Source organism: Equus quagga, chromosome 14 (genome assembly GCF_021613505.1).
Source record: "Equus quagga isolate Etosha38 chromosome 14, UCLA_HA_Equagga_1.0, whole genome shotgun sequence".
In the NCBI taxonomy this organism is placed as follows: Eukaryota; Metazoa; Chordata; class Mammalia; order Perissodactyla; family Equidae; genus Equus; species Equus quagga.
In genome coordinates this window covers 11,398,587-11,414,317 of record NC_060280.1, presented here as the reverse complement: position 1 = coordinate 11,414,317, position 15,731 = coordinate 11,398,587, and the positions used below count along the sequence as shown (strand labels likewise).

Genomic DNA, 15,731 nt, shown 5'->3' with positions numbered 1-15,731 from the left:
GAGAATTTGGCTCCGGAGGCGGAGGCTTCACTGCTGATCTGTTTCCATCCACCCTCCTGTTATGTTGGTGCTCAAGTCTTGGATTTTGCCAGTAGAGTACTAAATATTAGTTTGTTCTTGAGCTAAAATCTGGAATGGTTCAGGAAGATGTTGGAAAGTTGTTTTCCTACGTTTCTTTCTTTTTCCCTTAGCGTCCCAAGCCACCTCTGCACCCCCCCCCATCCCCACTCCTTCCCACCGCCCTCTCTCTGGCTTTCTTTAGTTTAAATTTTTAGTTTTTGAAAGATAATTCCTGGGCTGGCCCGGTGGTGCAGTGGTTAGGTGCACATGTTCCACTTCAGCGGCCTGGGGTTCGCCGGTTCAGATCCCAGGTGTGGACATGGCACTGCTTGACAAGCCATGCTGTGGTAGGCATCCCACGTATAAAGTGGAGGAAGATGGGCATGGATGTTAGCTCAGGGCCAGTCTTGCTCACCAAAAAGAGGAGGATTGGCAGCAGATGTTAACTCAGGGCTAATCTTCCTCAAAAAATAAAAAAAGAAAGATAATTCCTCCTACACTGTTCCCCAGCCTCTCAGTCCCCCTCCCTAGAATCCAGTATTCTAAGTTTTTTTTGTTTGGGGTTTCATTTTTAGAGATTGTCAGTTAATCTCTGTGTGAGATGGTCTGTTTTTGCCCTGCCGTAGGTGTGGAGAGGGCCTGGTTACCTTGTCAGGCCTTTCCCACTTGACGCCTTGGTCGTCGGGTCACTAGGGAATGCTTTTGTAGCTCCACGTGACGGTCACCATCTCAAATGGATCTCATAGTCAGAACGTTGTGATGCCTGATCCCAGTTCTTGTCAAAGGTCATCAGTAATCCTGAGCACTGGGACTTTAAAACCTCTTAGATTATGTCCTGTGGTGTAAGAAATAAAAGATTTTTGACAGTGCTTCTTTCTGTTGAAAGAGCTGCCCTTTTAAGGTCTGACAGTAAAGTATATTCCTGGAAAACCTCTTTAAGCTGGCTCATGGTCCAACTTGTCCCTTGGACTGGATCCTAAGGGAAAAGAGCCAGATTCTACACCACTCTTGTCTCTCCCTCCACTAAAAATAGTCCCCTTTGTTTGGTGTCTATGTCCAGCATAAGACTGTACTGATAAGGACAGAAGGAATTTTCCGTCACGTTCCGTCTTTCCAGGTTGCTGTCTTAGTGCAGGCTTTGGTTCTTCCCTCCTCTCTGTCTTTATTCTCCGGCTCTGATCCAATTTTCATGTTATGTTTTGTTTCTTAGGAGCAGTCCCACCTTACATTCACTTACAACTCTGTAGGCTAGCTGAACATATTTTGTTACTTTTATCCTGTTTATATTCTGACAGCATTTCTCTGCACTGAATGAAGACATCTTGTCATTTATCATTTCACAGAACAAATGAACTTGTGCTCCATTTTTCTAATGAGACCTCGCTGTCATCCCGCTTCTTTGTTTACCATTGACGCTGCCATTACTAGAGCCCTGCTCTCTGCCCTCTCCTGTGTGTGATCCAGTGGCAGCTGCTTCTGGCTCTGCGCGGCCTCCATGCGTTTCCTCTTTTGGGGGTCTCTTTGCAGAGTGGTCAGTAGGTAACTAAGAAAGTGTCAGCATCCTACAGATTACCAGGAGAAAGATTTTGGATCACTGAGGAAGAACTTTGTAACTGTCAGAGCTCTCTAAAGATGAAAATGATTGACTTGGAGCCATACAAGTTCCCGGCCGTTAGCCAATGACCACTTGATAAGAACGTAATATTAGTACATATTAAAGTGTTATATTGCATAAGATAATGTACATGGCCATTTGCAGCCATATTTGGATATTAAATCTGAAATCAGTCCTATGAAAACTTCAGTTTGAGGTCCTGCTGTGTTATTAGGAACCTGACCAGAAGAGAGCAGTAGAAATCCGTAAGCTGAGACGAAGGAGCCATCCTTTCCCTCTCAGCGCTGTCTTCTCTGCCTGCTGCTGGAAATTATGTTCTTTTTTTGTTGTGTCAGGTACATGGGATGCATCTTTCTTTGCTGTCCTAATGAGGAGCTCTAAAGAGAGAGTAATTCGCCTTAGCTTGTTACCTTGATTGTTACTCTGTGATGATTGCTCTTAGAATGCTTCTGGCATATATTCATGAAAGATGGTTGGGGATCAAATGAGACTCAAAGAGGGAAGAAAAGAATAGATTTCAGCACTGAAATGGACAGACGGTTGATAGTAAAGTCATGGACTCATTTCCTGTCTCAGGAACTCTGAAGTGCTGCTTTGGGAAAATGTCTAAAACTACTCGTCAAGTTGTCAGAGGCATTTATGAAACCTCAAGGTGCAAATCTACAGAGTTCTCATTTCAAAAATAATTTGCCCTTTGCGAACGGTCAGGATGCCTATAGAAGTCATTGGCTTTACACAGCCTTGAAGATCTCTTCCCTGTTTTGGCTGCTTCCTGCCTGTATTCTCCTTGCTGCTGCTCTCAGCTGCTGGGGTAGGGGTCAGTATCGTGAAGGCCATAGTGAAGTTCTCTCTTTTAATTGGCATATAAATAGAGGTTCCTGGGGAGAAACTGAGCTGTGAGTATATGGATCTTGCTCTCCTTTTCTTGGAGGTGTCCATCTCATGTTCTCTCACCTGGCCTTTCTCCCTCCGCGGGGTAGAGTATGGTGCCAGTGCAGAAGCACCCCCAGTAACTGCATGCTGTTAGGTTCCATTGGTATCTGGGTGTGTGTAGGATTTCCTGTGCCCACCGCGATGGCCTGTTGATCTGAACCTTTAATAAGAGTTTATATTCAGTTCTGTAATAATAGACCTATATCTTGCTATAACGTGGACAATATAGAGAATTTTCTAGGACAAATATTTATTGAATATAATCATTCTCAGTTGTCGAGTCTTTGAACAGTTCTGGCCAGTGCATTTTATGCTGAAAATGCTAATTTTAGTGATGGTTTTATGGACCTTTTTTGCTTTTATTCCTTCACTGCTGACTGCAGATGCAGTGTTATCCTAGTCATAACTAACAGTGAGGTGCCGTTTTTCATCTTTGTTAGTTGAGCTGGCATTTGGAAGATAAAATCTTAAAGTTGAGTTCTGATCTGTGCCATCAGGTCTTGCTTCCTCTTTTCCCTAAATAGAACTGCCTTGATTTTATCTTCTTGAAGAGTGATCACTAGCTTGTTGCCTTTTTAAATAATGGGTTCCTTTTTTGTGAATTCACAGATTGGTCAGATCATTGTGCCACGACCTTCAGAGAAGATGGACTATGGACCTACCTCAATCAGATTGTGGCCTGTTCCCCTTGGGTTTTATCTGTCTTCATGCTAGCGACTTTCCATTTCTCATGGTCAACATTTTTATTATTAAATCAACTCTTTCAGGTATTTATTTCTCTTATAGTGCCTTTGAATAAAATTTCCAATAACCTGTAGTGAGATAGAAAGGCTTGAATTTCAATTCAGAAGACTTAGATTCTAGTTCTGCCTCTGTCACTTACTCTTCGGGTCCAGGCATGTCATTTGACTCTTGAATTTCAGTTTCCTTGTCTGTAAAGTGGGGATAATAATGCCTGTGTACTCTCACAGGGTGGCTTAAAGGTTAGAATAATAAATTGTTAGTGTTGGCCCTAGGAGTTACACAATCTGGCCTCTTTCTTTTACAGAGGTACAGAGAGGTGAATTGGAATTGCTCAAGGTCACCCACTGAGTGGCAAAGTCAGGACTGGAAACTTAGATCTTCTGATAGTCCCATTCAAGAGCTTTTTCCATCATACAGTTAAATTATATGGTGTGTGAACATGTGGTATGAACTGTAAAGCTTTGTGCAAATGTGAAGTGATGGTTTTCCCTCACTTTTTCCAGCCGTGTTTGTTATCCTTATTATTATGCAGTTCTTAAGTAGATGGAAGTGAGGAAAAATGAAAGACACATCGCTAATGAATGGACGTGGTAATTTCACTTCCAGAGAAGGTCATGGCCATTAGAAAGTTGAAGCTCCAGGGTAGTAGTCACCTTCAGCTTTCTGTGAAGCTGCAGTCCCTTCATGCCTGCCTGCCTTCCCCTGTGAGTGGAACCTGATTCTCACTGTGGCCATGGCCTGCCCTCATGGAGTGGACACAGCCATGAGCAGTCTGAGCCACTTACTGCAAGACCTCAGATAATTAGAGCATTACTGAACAAAAGCAAGATGTAGTCCCCTTTTATGGAGAAGTAACCAATTCTACAATGATAATAATAAAGAGAACAAAATACTAAGGAAGGGAAGTAAGCTAATAGTACTGACTGAACTGAGGTTTCTGAACATTTATCCTAATTCCCTTCCCTCTGGTATCTACAGATTCAGGCAGTAAGAGTGGATATTAGCATCGGTCATTATTGATGTTAATTACCATCATGTGTAATACTTAACATTTATATATGCTTTATGTATTCCAGAGCACTTTCCCATCTATTTCCTCACAAACATTTGAGGTGTAGACAGTGCTAAAGTGGTGTCTCCATTTTATGGGTGAGAAAGCTAAGCCTAAGAGCTGTGAGTGCCTTGCTTATGGCCATGGGGCTGGTAAGAGGGGCAGTCAGGGGTAGAACCTAAGGTTCGAGACATCAGTGCTAACGCTCTTTCTTGTTTTCTGGACTCTTAGAACAAATACAAGTATATGAGACTATAATAGCCTTAATTTTTAAAAGAAGGGTTAATATGTTTGTCTATACTTTCTAAGGCAGGAAAGTGGACTCAAAGTTTTGGATAGTGTTCAATTCAAGAATTCAGAGCAAAGTTGTTTTCTTAATAAACAGAACAACCCAGTTACTTGAAGCCTTTCATTTCCTGAGGGCTGTGGCATGTCATGGTTTGACTGCAGCGCGCCAGCCTGAGCGGGTGACTGCTGGTTGGGACCCTGGGCTCCATGGTCATGCTGAGCGAGCTGTCAGGCCCTGTTCTGCCGCTTTCTGAGCCGTGTGGCCTTGGACAGTTAGTTCCCCTCTGTGAGCCTCTGCGCTGGGTACTTTAGATGTATTCTCGGATCCTCAAACGATCTGATGAAGATGTGGTCGTCTCTGTTTGCAGATAAGGAACTTGAGGTTTGAGTTGTTTTGAGGATTAAATGAGATAACTCAGCGAATAGTAGTGGTTTCAATAATTTGGGAGTTTTTAAGTAACCTTCCCAAAATTTATGAATTTAAATGTTTTTCACTTTAGAGTAACTTTTTTGTCAGAGATACTAAGAAGCATACACGAGTTGAGATAATTGCACTAATACTGACCTTACATTGTTTTATTTATCTAAAAATCGCATGCTGAATGTGTTGGGAGCCTAAATATGGCTGTAAGCCGTGGCTTGAATTACTAAAGCAATTATTTCACGACTCTGTCAGTGCACGGTGTTTTCTTGAAGGTTAATATAAAAATCAGACAATCAAAAAAAAAATAAAATAGCCTAGCTACCAGATTTACATAGGAGAGTCTGGTTCATCGCTGCTGAGTCTTTGCGCTCACTGGCGATCCGTGGCTGGAAGGCACGGTGGACTGTCTTTGGGGGGAGGATCGAGTGTTTGCCCACGTCCTGAGATGCACTGCTAAGAGTGGTGGAGCCTCCGTGTAGTGGTAGTTTTCACATACCTTCCAACCTTTTCCAGATTGCTTTTCTGGGCCTGACCTCGCATGAGAGAACCAGCCTGCTGAAGCAGAGCAGGCATATGAAGCAGACGTTGTCGCTCAGGAGGACCCCATACAAGTGAGTGAGATCCATCCTGGCCGCTGAGTCCTGTGGAAGGTGCTAGCCTGGCCATTGGTTTCCCTACCTAGTGCCACTGCCCACAGCCCTTCTTTTGTCCTCTCACTTGTTATCTGCTGGAGTTGAGTCTCTTCTTTCTTGGAAGCCTCAGTGACAGGAGGTAAGTGGTGAGGTCATGAGCCCCAAGGTAGTGAGAATTTGGGATTTAGTCTCCTGGACTCAGCACAAAAATTAAGTGACTTTGAAGTTTTGCCAAGATGGGGAATCTCTCCACTCAAGCCACATGGTCACAAGATTGCATGTTGCTGGCAGGAAGCCACTGAGAGATAATTAAGCATGTGGCTGAGAAAGCCAGCCGCAGGGCTCTCTGTAGAAAGCGTTAGATTGTGAGCTTTGCCAAGATTTTCAACCTGGCTTTCTATTATCAGAATTCTTTGGGTTTAATTTGCCACCTGTGTCAGGGAGAAGCTGGTTTTTCAGGTTTGGGGTATGTTCTCCCCAGAGCATTGGTTATATAAAACCTGTCCCCAGTTGAAGATGAGAGTGTTTATAGGAAGGCCTTCATCTTGGGATGTGAATGATCAGGCTTTGAAGCCTGTCTCCCTGTCACCTGCATCGGGGTCTTGGAGGCCGGCAGTGCTGCAGAGGTGACCCGGAGCCCGCCGGGGACTGGAATGCTCACCGCGTATCTCGTGAGCAGTCTATTTTAGAGCACACTCATGGTACAAGATGAAACTGTTAGGCTGTTAGACAAGGAAATCAGAGCCTGGGATGTGACTACTGTGTGTGTTTAGAGAGGAGAGAAACTGGCTTAATTGGGAAGAGATGGCTAAAGTGCTGGAGAGTGGAGTCGTGTTAAGCTTGTGATGATCGTTTCAGACAGGCAGTGATAATAAAGTCCCTTTCTCAGTGGTTTAAGCAGAGGAATAATATCTCCTCCACTGAAGTCTGGGAGCTTTTGTGATAGAGGTGGAATTTTAAGCTGAGCCTTGAAAGTCGTGGTGGGGCATGATGGAGATGGAAGGAAGGGCACTCCAGGCCCTGGAGAAGAGTCTGGAGGAACTACTGGGAAAGCCTGAGAGCCACTTTGAATCTAAAAATCCAAAGTCCTGCCCAAACCAAAGATTTGGCTTGTTTGTCCTCCCCTCAGTACCTTGTACTCACTCGCTAGTGCGGGAGCTGGGCCCCCTGAACCCCAGCACGTCTCTGCACTTCCACCCATCCATCCCGTGTGGTCAGCCCGCGTCCTGGGGGCTGCCTTCTGAGTAGCCAGGTCCTCTCCTGACCACTCTCACTAAACAGCAGCAGCGCACAAGCATCCTCACCCACAGACATGTTTATGTGGGGGGTTGGGTTAGGTGCTGGAAAGACAGTGCATATGCGTAAAAATAAACCTTCCTCGTAACTGGACTTGATTCTAGTATTTGGGCATTTAATGGAGAAGAAATAATGTTGATGACTATTGTAGTCAGAATTCTCCAAGAGGAAGTAGATGTTGACCTGGGCCTTAGAACTGCTAGGACTTAAAAGGATAAGGGGGCTAGCTGAGTTAGTGTAGGTTCCAGGGTGGAGGAACGGCCTGTGCAGTTGTGACCCTGGGAAAAGAAAAGCCAGAGTAGCTGTAGCAGGAAGTTTGTAAAGAAGAGTTTGGGAAGCCAGCACCTGGAGAGTGTAGGGCCTTTAATACAAAGATGAGGAGTTTGGATTTGAGCCTCTGGGCGGAGAAGTGTCTGTGAAGGGTTTCGCTTGGGAGGTGAGGGGCTCTGAACGTATCAGGGCTTTTGGAGGACCAGATAGTCTCCAAAATGTAAGATGAAGTAGAAGGAATTGAGACGGGGACATCCTCTGGAGAGCTCCTTAGCAGGTTTAGAAAAACCCCGTCTTGTTGATTGTAGTTTTTCTGGCTTGTCTGGCCTTTGAGAGAATCAAAGTCAGAATTAGAGCAGTGGGAACGGAAGGAAAGAAACTTAGTGGTGGCAGTGACCACTGCAGTGAGCGAGTGACCCAGAATGAGCTTAGTAAGTTGCTGGGTGGAAGCCAGGGAATCTCTAAATAGGGATTCAGGTCCAGAAATGGGACTTGGCTTCAGTTTTAAGGTCCCATAAACCCAAGGAACTGTCTGATTCACCTCTGCATTCCTGCGGGATCTCCGAATGAAGCTGTGCATTGTAAGTTCTCAGTGAATGTGGTTGGGTGAGTGACTGTCGAGAGCCCACAGGAAGTGTTGTAAGACGTGTCCTCTTCCCTTCTTGGCAGCCTTGGGTTCACACAGAACCTCGCAGATTTCTTCCAGTGTGGCTGCTTCGGCCTGGTCAAGCCCTGCGCGGTAGATTGGACGTCTCAGTACACCATGGTCTTGCACCCAGCGAAGGAGAAGGTTCTTCGCTCAGTGTGAAGAAAAGAAGCCCAAGGTCTCACTCGGATTTGTTTCTGTTTCTGTTGCTGCCCTGAAGTCTGCAGGCGAGATGAAGATGGAGAGTTCCCTGGAGCCCACAGGGGGACGGTGCTCTGTAAGCCGTTGGTGAGAGCAGTTCTCAGTAAGGGCATTACTCTTGTTTAGGTTTAGCAAGACGGACCGTTCCTGAACAATCTCCAGACATCTGAAACAGCTTTTATATTTTTCACAAGAAAATGCAAGTTACTTTTTTTGCAGATAATATTCACCAATTATGGGTAAAATGTGGTATTTTCAGATATTTTATTGGCTGTTTCAAGAGTGCTATTCTTTAAACTTGTAATTTTTGATAAATTATTTGTCTTTGTTTTATCTATAAATATGTAAAAAAAATATTTAAATAGATGTACCTGTTTTGCTTTCACACTTAATAAATTTTTTTTTTTGTTTTTTGTAGTTGAGGCTTAATTTCTGACACTTAACGCTTCTAGAATCTTAAATTGAGAAAAGGTATGTATAGGACATAAAGAAACTGATACACAATTCCAGGAATGAGTTGAGATCACTGTTGACACCAATAAGCAAGATTTAATTTAGTTTTCCATCTTACTTAGAAAATGGAACATGGGAAGATGTAAAAGATGCATTACTGTTTTTACTCAGTACCTTCACAATACTAGACTTCTGTGATTGTAATTGCTAATTTCCCTTGTTCTGAGGGAAGTGCTGAGTCAACTTGAACTCTTGGTATTGTGTATATCTGCTCTTGGGCTTGGCTCCTTCCTTTGCTTCCACTGCTCTTGGGGTAAAAGCTGAAATTCTCGTCAGGACCTGCAAGGTGCTGAATGCTATAAGCTTGCTGTCTTTACCATTCTTACCATGAACCACACTGTACTCTGCCCACAAGGACCTTTCGGTTCCTCGAGGATCCCTGCTCCCTTCTTCCGCAGAACCTTTGCGCGTTAGGAAACTAAAGCCTAAAGAAGGTTGTATCTTCTCCAAGGTCACGTAGATACTAAGTGGGAGCCACCCTAGAGTCCCAGGCTCCTAGAATACTGCCTGACACGGAGTCAATAAATATTTGAATTGAGTGATGGGTTTTTAAGCAGGACATGATTGTGATCAGAATTGTGGTTGAAGACTGATTCTCATTTGGGGACAGAAGGACTTTTTCAAGCTGTATCCTCTCTCCTTTCCTTTCTCACCAACCAAGTAAATATCCTCAAATTGTGATCATAGACCATTTACATGAGAACCACGAGGGGGCAGGGAGGGGGGCTCACTTGTTTAAAATTCAACTTCCCCCCCCTCGTACCCTCAGAACCACGGTATTCCAGCACTTCTGGTTAATATGTACCATGGAAAGCATGTTTCCTTTGTTTTTAAATTATTCCACAAATGTTTATCGAGCACCATGCTAGGTCTTGCAGGTCATAAAACATTTAATTGGGCATATTGATCATGGAGCTTGTAATCTAGAGGGGAAGCTAAGATAAAAGAAAGTACAGTGTAATGTGCAAAATATTAAAAGCCATAAGAGGATACAAATAAAATACTGTTAGAGTTTGGAGGGTGGGGAGAGCCTCAGTGAATGTGATTAGGCAGGTGTCTGTGGACGATAGGGCTTTAGAAAGGGTCCTTCAGGGGTGCTCAGCTTGGAAATACGGAGTTGGAAGTGCAAGGCATTCTCCAGGAGAGAACTTTGCAAGAAAAGACAGTGGGACAGTAAAGTATGGTCAGAAGGGTGACCACCTGGGTGTCTGGGATGTTCGAAGTGGGGAGCTTGGTCAGTAAGTTGGAGAGGTGGATCAGGACAGGCTCACCAGGCGCCCTAGTCAGCTCAGGAGCTCCTTCCGTGCTCTCCTGTCAGGAGAAGTCCTGGCAAAGGTGGGTGCGGTCAGTACTTCCAAGCCCGCTCCCCTCCCCCGTTCACCCACTGTGTCAGCGCTCACCCCATGCTCCCTGACCCTGCTCTTGGTGAGCGCACCATTGTCCTTGTTGCTGAGTTCAGGGGTCGGCTCCGAGCCTCTCTTGCAGAACCCACCAGGCCAGCAGCATGGGGAATTGGTCACTCGCTCCTCCTCAGGACGCCTTCCTCCCGTGGCCTCCAGGGGGCAGCACTCCAGAGCTCCCTCCTCGTCTCCCTGGTCGCTCCTGGTCACCTCCAGTCTCCTTGCTGCTTTTCCTCCCCTGTCATTTAATGTCAGGATGCCGCTAGTCCTTGGGTCTCCTTGCTGTTTATCTAAACTCACTTCCTCTGCCTTGGTAATCGCATCCAGTCCCACGGTGGCTTAGACCATCATTCACTGAACGCCCCAGATTTTAACCCCAGCTCAGACTTCTTCCTCAAACTCCAGACAGGGTACTTGACACCCACTCAAACATCTAATGGAATCTTAAACTTACCGCGTCCAAAATTGAAACTGAACTTCTGATTTCCACCCTACCCCACTCACACAGATAAATAAGTTATATAGTACATCAGAAGGTGGTAAGGCCACGGGAAAAAATGTAGAGTAGGGTAAAGAGGAGGCACGTAGGGCTGGCCCAGTGGCACAGTGGTTAAGTGCGTATGTTCCGCTTCGGCAGCCCAGTGTTCACCTGTTCGGATCCCAGGTGTGGACGTGGCACTGCTTGTCAAGCCATGCTGTGGCAGGCGTCCCACATATAAAGTAGAGGAAGATGGGCATGGATGTTAGCTCAGGGCCAGTCTCCCTCAGTGAAAACAGGAGGATTGGCAGAAATGTTAGCTCAGGGCTAATCTTCCTCAAAAAAAAAGTCTTCTGCAAGAGTAGGATGTTACAACCTTCACAACGTCGCTGAGGGTTGGCCTCATGGAGGAGCTGACACGGGAAAGCAGGCTTGGAGGAGAGGCACTTGACCCTGTGTGTTTCTGGGGTTAGAGTGCACTGGCAGAAAACAGGCAGGGCAAGGCCTGAGGCAGAAGCACGCCAGGCAGGCGTGTGGGATTGCACGGGGAGGCAGGAGCGGCAGATCCTGTAGGGCCCTGCAGGCTGCTATCAGGCCTTTGGCCCGCCCCTGGTGACAGGAGGAGCCATCGGAGGGTTGAGGATCACTCGGGCTGCTTACCGCCGGGTGAGGGTGGACCAAGCAAGGCTGTAGTAATCCAGCCGGAGGTGATGGCTAACTGGGGACTATAGCAGCGATGGTGGCTAGAAAGATTCAATTCTGCATATATTTTGAATTAACAGCCAGTGGTAGAGAAATGTGCCAGATCTGCCCTTCCCTCCTGTGTGTGTGTTCTGGGCTGGGATTCTGAAACTACCATCTCCTTGACAGCCGACTTGCCATGAGTCCTGCCAGTAGACTGGAAGGAGGAGGGGAGGAGGGACCCGCTCCATCCTCCTGGCCGGCTGTTGCTCTCACTGGTGTTTAAACGATGGCCTGCCACCCTGACACTGGCAGTGCAGTCAATGTCTAGATTTCTCCCCGAAGCAGCTCCATCGTGTCCCCTTAGAAGCACCAGGAGTAACCAGGCAGGACTCTCTCCTCCGAGGTCTGCCTCCTGGGCGACCCCTCCTCGAGGCGTCTACGTTAGGATACTGGGTGTCTTCTCTCGGCTTCCGCGGCCCCAGGGGTGGTGGCTGCCTCCTGTAGTTATTATTTCTGTAAGTCAGTGTGTTCCTCTTTACTTTTTCAAAAATATTAGCACTGGTTTAGTCAATTCCCTCTATTATTTTCTATTTAAAAAATTCGTGTGGTTTCTGTTTTTTGACTGGACCCCGACAGATACAGAATGTTAGAGATAAGCTTTTAGTAGTGGTCTAGGCAAGAAGTAATGAAGGCACGGAGAGATCCAGCAGGCCCGGATCACTGACTGGATGGAGCGGGGTCAGGGGGAGTCAGGGATGACTTTGAAGTGCTGAGCTTCAAATACTGCAGTTTTTTTTCCAGTGGTTGAGTGGGTGGCGACGCTCTTATGAGAAGTAAGGAAAACAGCGTGGAGAGACTAGGCGATGAGTTTGCTGGTTGGGGCCTACTGTTTGAGGAACTTGCAGGTGATCCAGTGGAAAAGTCTAGAAGACAGCTGGAAAGAGGCTGGGGTGTGGATGAAAGTCATCTGCACAGATGGATGAGATTGTCACAGGGGAGTGTTGGAAAATGAAAAAGGCAGTTGCCTTCCTCAAATGGGAAGATTGCTTCTAAAAAGAGACCAAATGACAGCCGATGCAAACCAAAAAAAAAGCGTGAGAGAGAGAAGGGCGGGAACACGACCTTATGGAATGTGGATTTAGGGGACTGGAGAAGGAGGAGGGACCTGGAGGAGGCTGGAGAAGAGGATGCTCAGGACAGGACAGTGTCGTAGAATTCAAGGAGAAGAGTTCATTTCAAAGGGGAGGGAGGCCATGGTCAGGAGCTAAGCAGAGGCTGAGAAGAACAACTGAGGAAAGACCAGAGAGTTTGATTAGGAAGTGGGGTGGGTGGGGGCAGGAGGGACGCTTAAGCCAGATGCTGAGACACTAAGGACTCTGGAATCCAGTCTTACAGTCTGGCTTGGAAAGGAGGGGGAGGAGGCAGTGGCTTGGGGTGAATACAAGGTGTTCTGGTCTTGTTTCCTCTTAAAGCCAAGGCGAACACAATTGTGTTCGTGGGGCCACGAGGATGTGGCTGTTACGCCATCTCTCCACGACTTCATTCCTTTCCCCAAATGCCTCTATAATCACATTAGAGACAGAACATTTGAATCACTCACAGCTATTGGGCAAAATCCTGACGGTGCTCCCTGTGACTTCAGCGGGCTGGATGGACACTGAACATTGAATATCTTGGATGTGGCACATCCAGTATCTCAGGTGTGCATTAGTCAAGGGAGTTAAGGCAATAATAAACGTCCCCCCAAATCCCAGCGGCTTCAGCATAAGACTTATTTCTCCCTCTTGTCACCGTCCATTTAGATGTCAGCAGGTGTTCTTCCATGCAGGGACCCAAGCTCCTTCCCAACTCGTGGCTCCATCATTTCCTAGGGCCTCAGTGTCCACTGGACCTTCTACATCCACAGATGTGGACAGAGAGAATAGAGACTCTGTTGGAGGTCTTGGAGGCCAGGCCTCCATTAGCCAACTCGGTCACGTGTCTCAGTCACTGGTGGGAAAGCGTGGGACATGTAGGAACAGTGTGCCCGGGAAGCAGAGGAGAAACCACAGTAATGGTGTGTCTTTGTTTTGTTTTGTTTTTTCGTTTCCAAGCCCCTTTACTCCAGTGCATAATAATCTCTTCTTTTGAATTCTAGCAGAGCTTGCATGTAGTCCGGCCTTCACTCTCTCCCCTTCACTCACTCAATGAATGTTCACTAAGTGCCTGCTGTTTGCAGAGCGCTGTGACTACAAATGTGTCCCATTCTAACAAGAGGGCAGATTGGAATTCACAATTTCATTGCGATGAGACAAGTGCCAGGTTAGTCCTACACGGGCTGTGGGAACACAGAGGTGGATGGATTCTGCCCAGGTAGTTCAGGAAAGGTTTTGCAGAGGAGATGGCATTTGACCAGTGACTTGATTAGTAGGGGCTTACCAGGCTAAGGAGTTGGGCTAGGGGTTGAAGATGGAGGCGGTTCCGTCATCCAGACATTCCAAGTAAAAAGAATAGCACTAGCAAAGGCATGATGGGGGAGGGCTCTCGGCGTATTTGGAAAGCTTCCGGTCCACGTATAGCTGGAGCTCATGTGGAAGAGATTGTCCAAAGCCAAGTTGAAGGGGTAAGTCCAAGGCCAATTCGTGAAAGTCCTTAGATGACATAGTGTTATGGGCTGAATCATGTCCTCTCTCTCCCAAAATCCATATGTTGAATTCCTGACCCCCAGGGCTCAGAATGAGACTGCGACTGGAGGTAGGGTCTTCACAGAGATAACTAAATTAAAATGAGGTCGTTCTGGTGGGCCCTAATCCAACATGACTGATGACCTTGTAAGAAGAGGACATTAGGACACAGACACACATGCGGGGAAGGCCACGTGAAGACACAGGGAGAAGGCGCCCACCTACAAGCCGCGGAGGGAGGTCTCGGGAGAAACCAACCCTTCCGACGCCTTAATCTCAGACGTCTAGCCTCCGGCATTGCGAAAACATCATTTCTGTGGATTAAGCCACCTGCTCCTCGGTGCTCTGTTATGGAAGCCCTCACTGACTGATACAGATACGCTAGCACGGGAACTGAGGGGATGCCTTCCAGGGCATTTTGGAGTCAGAAGCAGGGAGGTTTGGGGAGTGAGGCACGGAGGGGTGAGGGAGAGGGCAAGGCCAAGGACACGGAGGTTTTTAGCTTCAGTCTCCTGGGTGGATGGATGGTGGGGCGAGTCACTGTGAGATGCAGTAGGGGAGAAGTTGCCCTGTCTGTAGTCATGTCACATGTGTGTCCTACCCTTCGTCAAGCCTGGAAGTCCTAGTGGAGGGACTTCCTAGCAAAGGGCCGAGGTGGTACATTGCCTTCAAAGTCAGTGCAGCTAAAGGGGTCTTGCTTTAGTTAATTCCGTTGATGACTGGTGGTATTCCTTGTTCAATGGATGATGACGGGATCTCATATTGTTCTAGTAAGAAGTTTACAAACTAAAAACACATTGTCCTGCGCTTCCTTCCCCAGAGAATGTACAATGTACAATATTTCCATCCTCAGGCTGTTTTGCTGGAACTGAGTGGCTGAACTACCCCAGCGATTGTCTCTGGACAATCAAACCTACTCCTACATTCTCTCCTTGAAAGTGGAGTGGGACACAACCTCTGCCAGCGATTTTATTTTCTGAACCATTCTATTAATGCCAATAAAATAGAGGAAATGATCAAATATAATTGCGTTTTGAACATCAAAAAATTAATAAGTAGATAAATAAGAAATAAAGTCAGTACAGGGCCTTGTCTGAGACGGCACATGAGCAGCCCTGAGTAATGCTCATTTTCAAGAAAGCCTTCTTGGTGCGTGGAGCATAGAAAAACCCATGGTTTTGTCTAGTTTCATAACTTTTATGAATAGATTTTCATTTGCTTCCATACCCCGAACAACTCAGAATTGCACGGCAGTGGGAGAAATGCTGTGGTTGTTACAAGCAGAAGCCCAAGAAAGCACGAGCTCCAGCCGCCGGGAACTGCTGAGGAGGCAGAGCAGACATTTTTAATTGGCTGCATTTCACTCGTGAGCCCGGCAATTTGATGGAGGAGAAGTTTTAAGAAAATTGCTAAACCCTAGGGAATTGTCCCAGAATAAAAGAAAATCATCCTCATGTCGTTTATAACGCAGAAGCAAACTCCACATTTTGTTGCCATTTCTGAGTTTTCATGAAATGGGTAATATTGCAAAGCCCGTGATGGGACAAAAAGATCGACTCCTCAGCAGTTTTATTGGTTCTGATTTTCCTTTTAGGATTTGCGATCGTGTTGTCTGCCTGCTCCGGGCCGCCACGTTCTCCGTTAGCAGTAATAAGCCGAGAAGCACGGCTGATGGATTCTGAAGGCTTCTCTCCTTGGCTCTGCCTTCCCTCCTCCTCCTCCCGCGGTGGACACCAAAATTCTCACAGCCTTTGCAGCTGGTGGTTCAGACTACCTCTCAATTTTTGGAAAACTTCCCTCTATTTGAAATAAAAGATCCAGAGACGCACAAGG

General features: G+C 46.4%; 1 protein-coding gene across 2 annotated transcripts in view; it reads left to right on the top strand.

The window, feature by feature from the left end:
* ZDHHC13 (zinc finger DHHC-type palmitoyltransferase 13) overlaps positions 1–8,561 on the top strand; it is a 46,645-nt gene extending 38,084 nt beyond the window's left edge. For both annotated transcript variants that reach the window (XM_046685214.1, XM_046685215.1), the window contains exons 15-17: positions 3,218–3,375; positions 5,629–5,726; positions 7,983–8,561. In XM_046685214.1, the coding sequence (XP_046541170.1) occupies positions 3,218–3,375; positions 5,629–5,726; positions 7,983–8,121 (395 nt within the window). In that variant the 3' untranslated portion in view covers positions 8,122–8,561. The remainder of the gene's footprint in view (positions 1–3,217; positions 3,376–5,628; positions 5,727–7,982) is intronic.
* Positions 8,562–15,731: the final 7,170 nt, after the last annotated feature.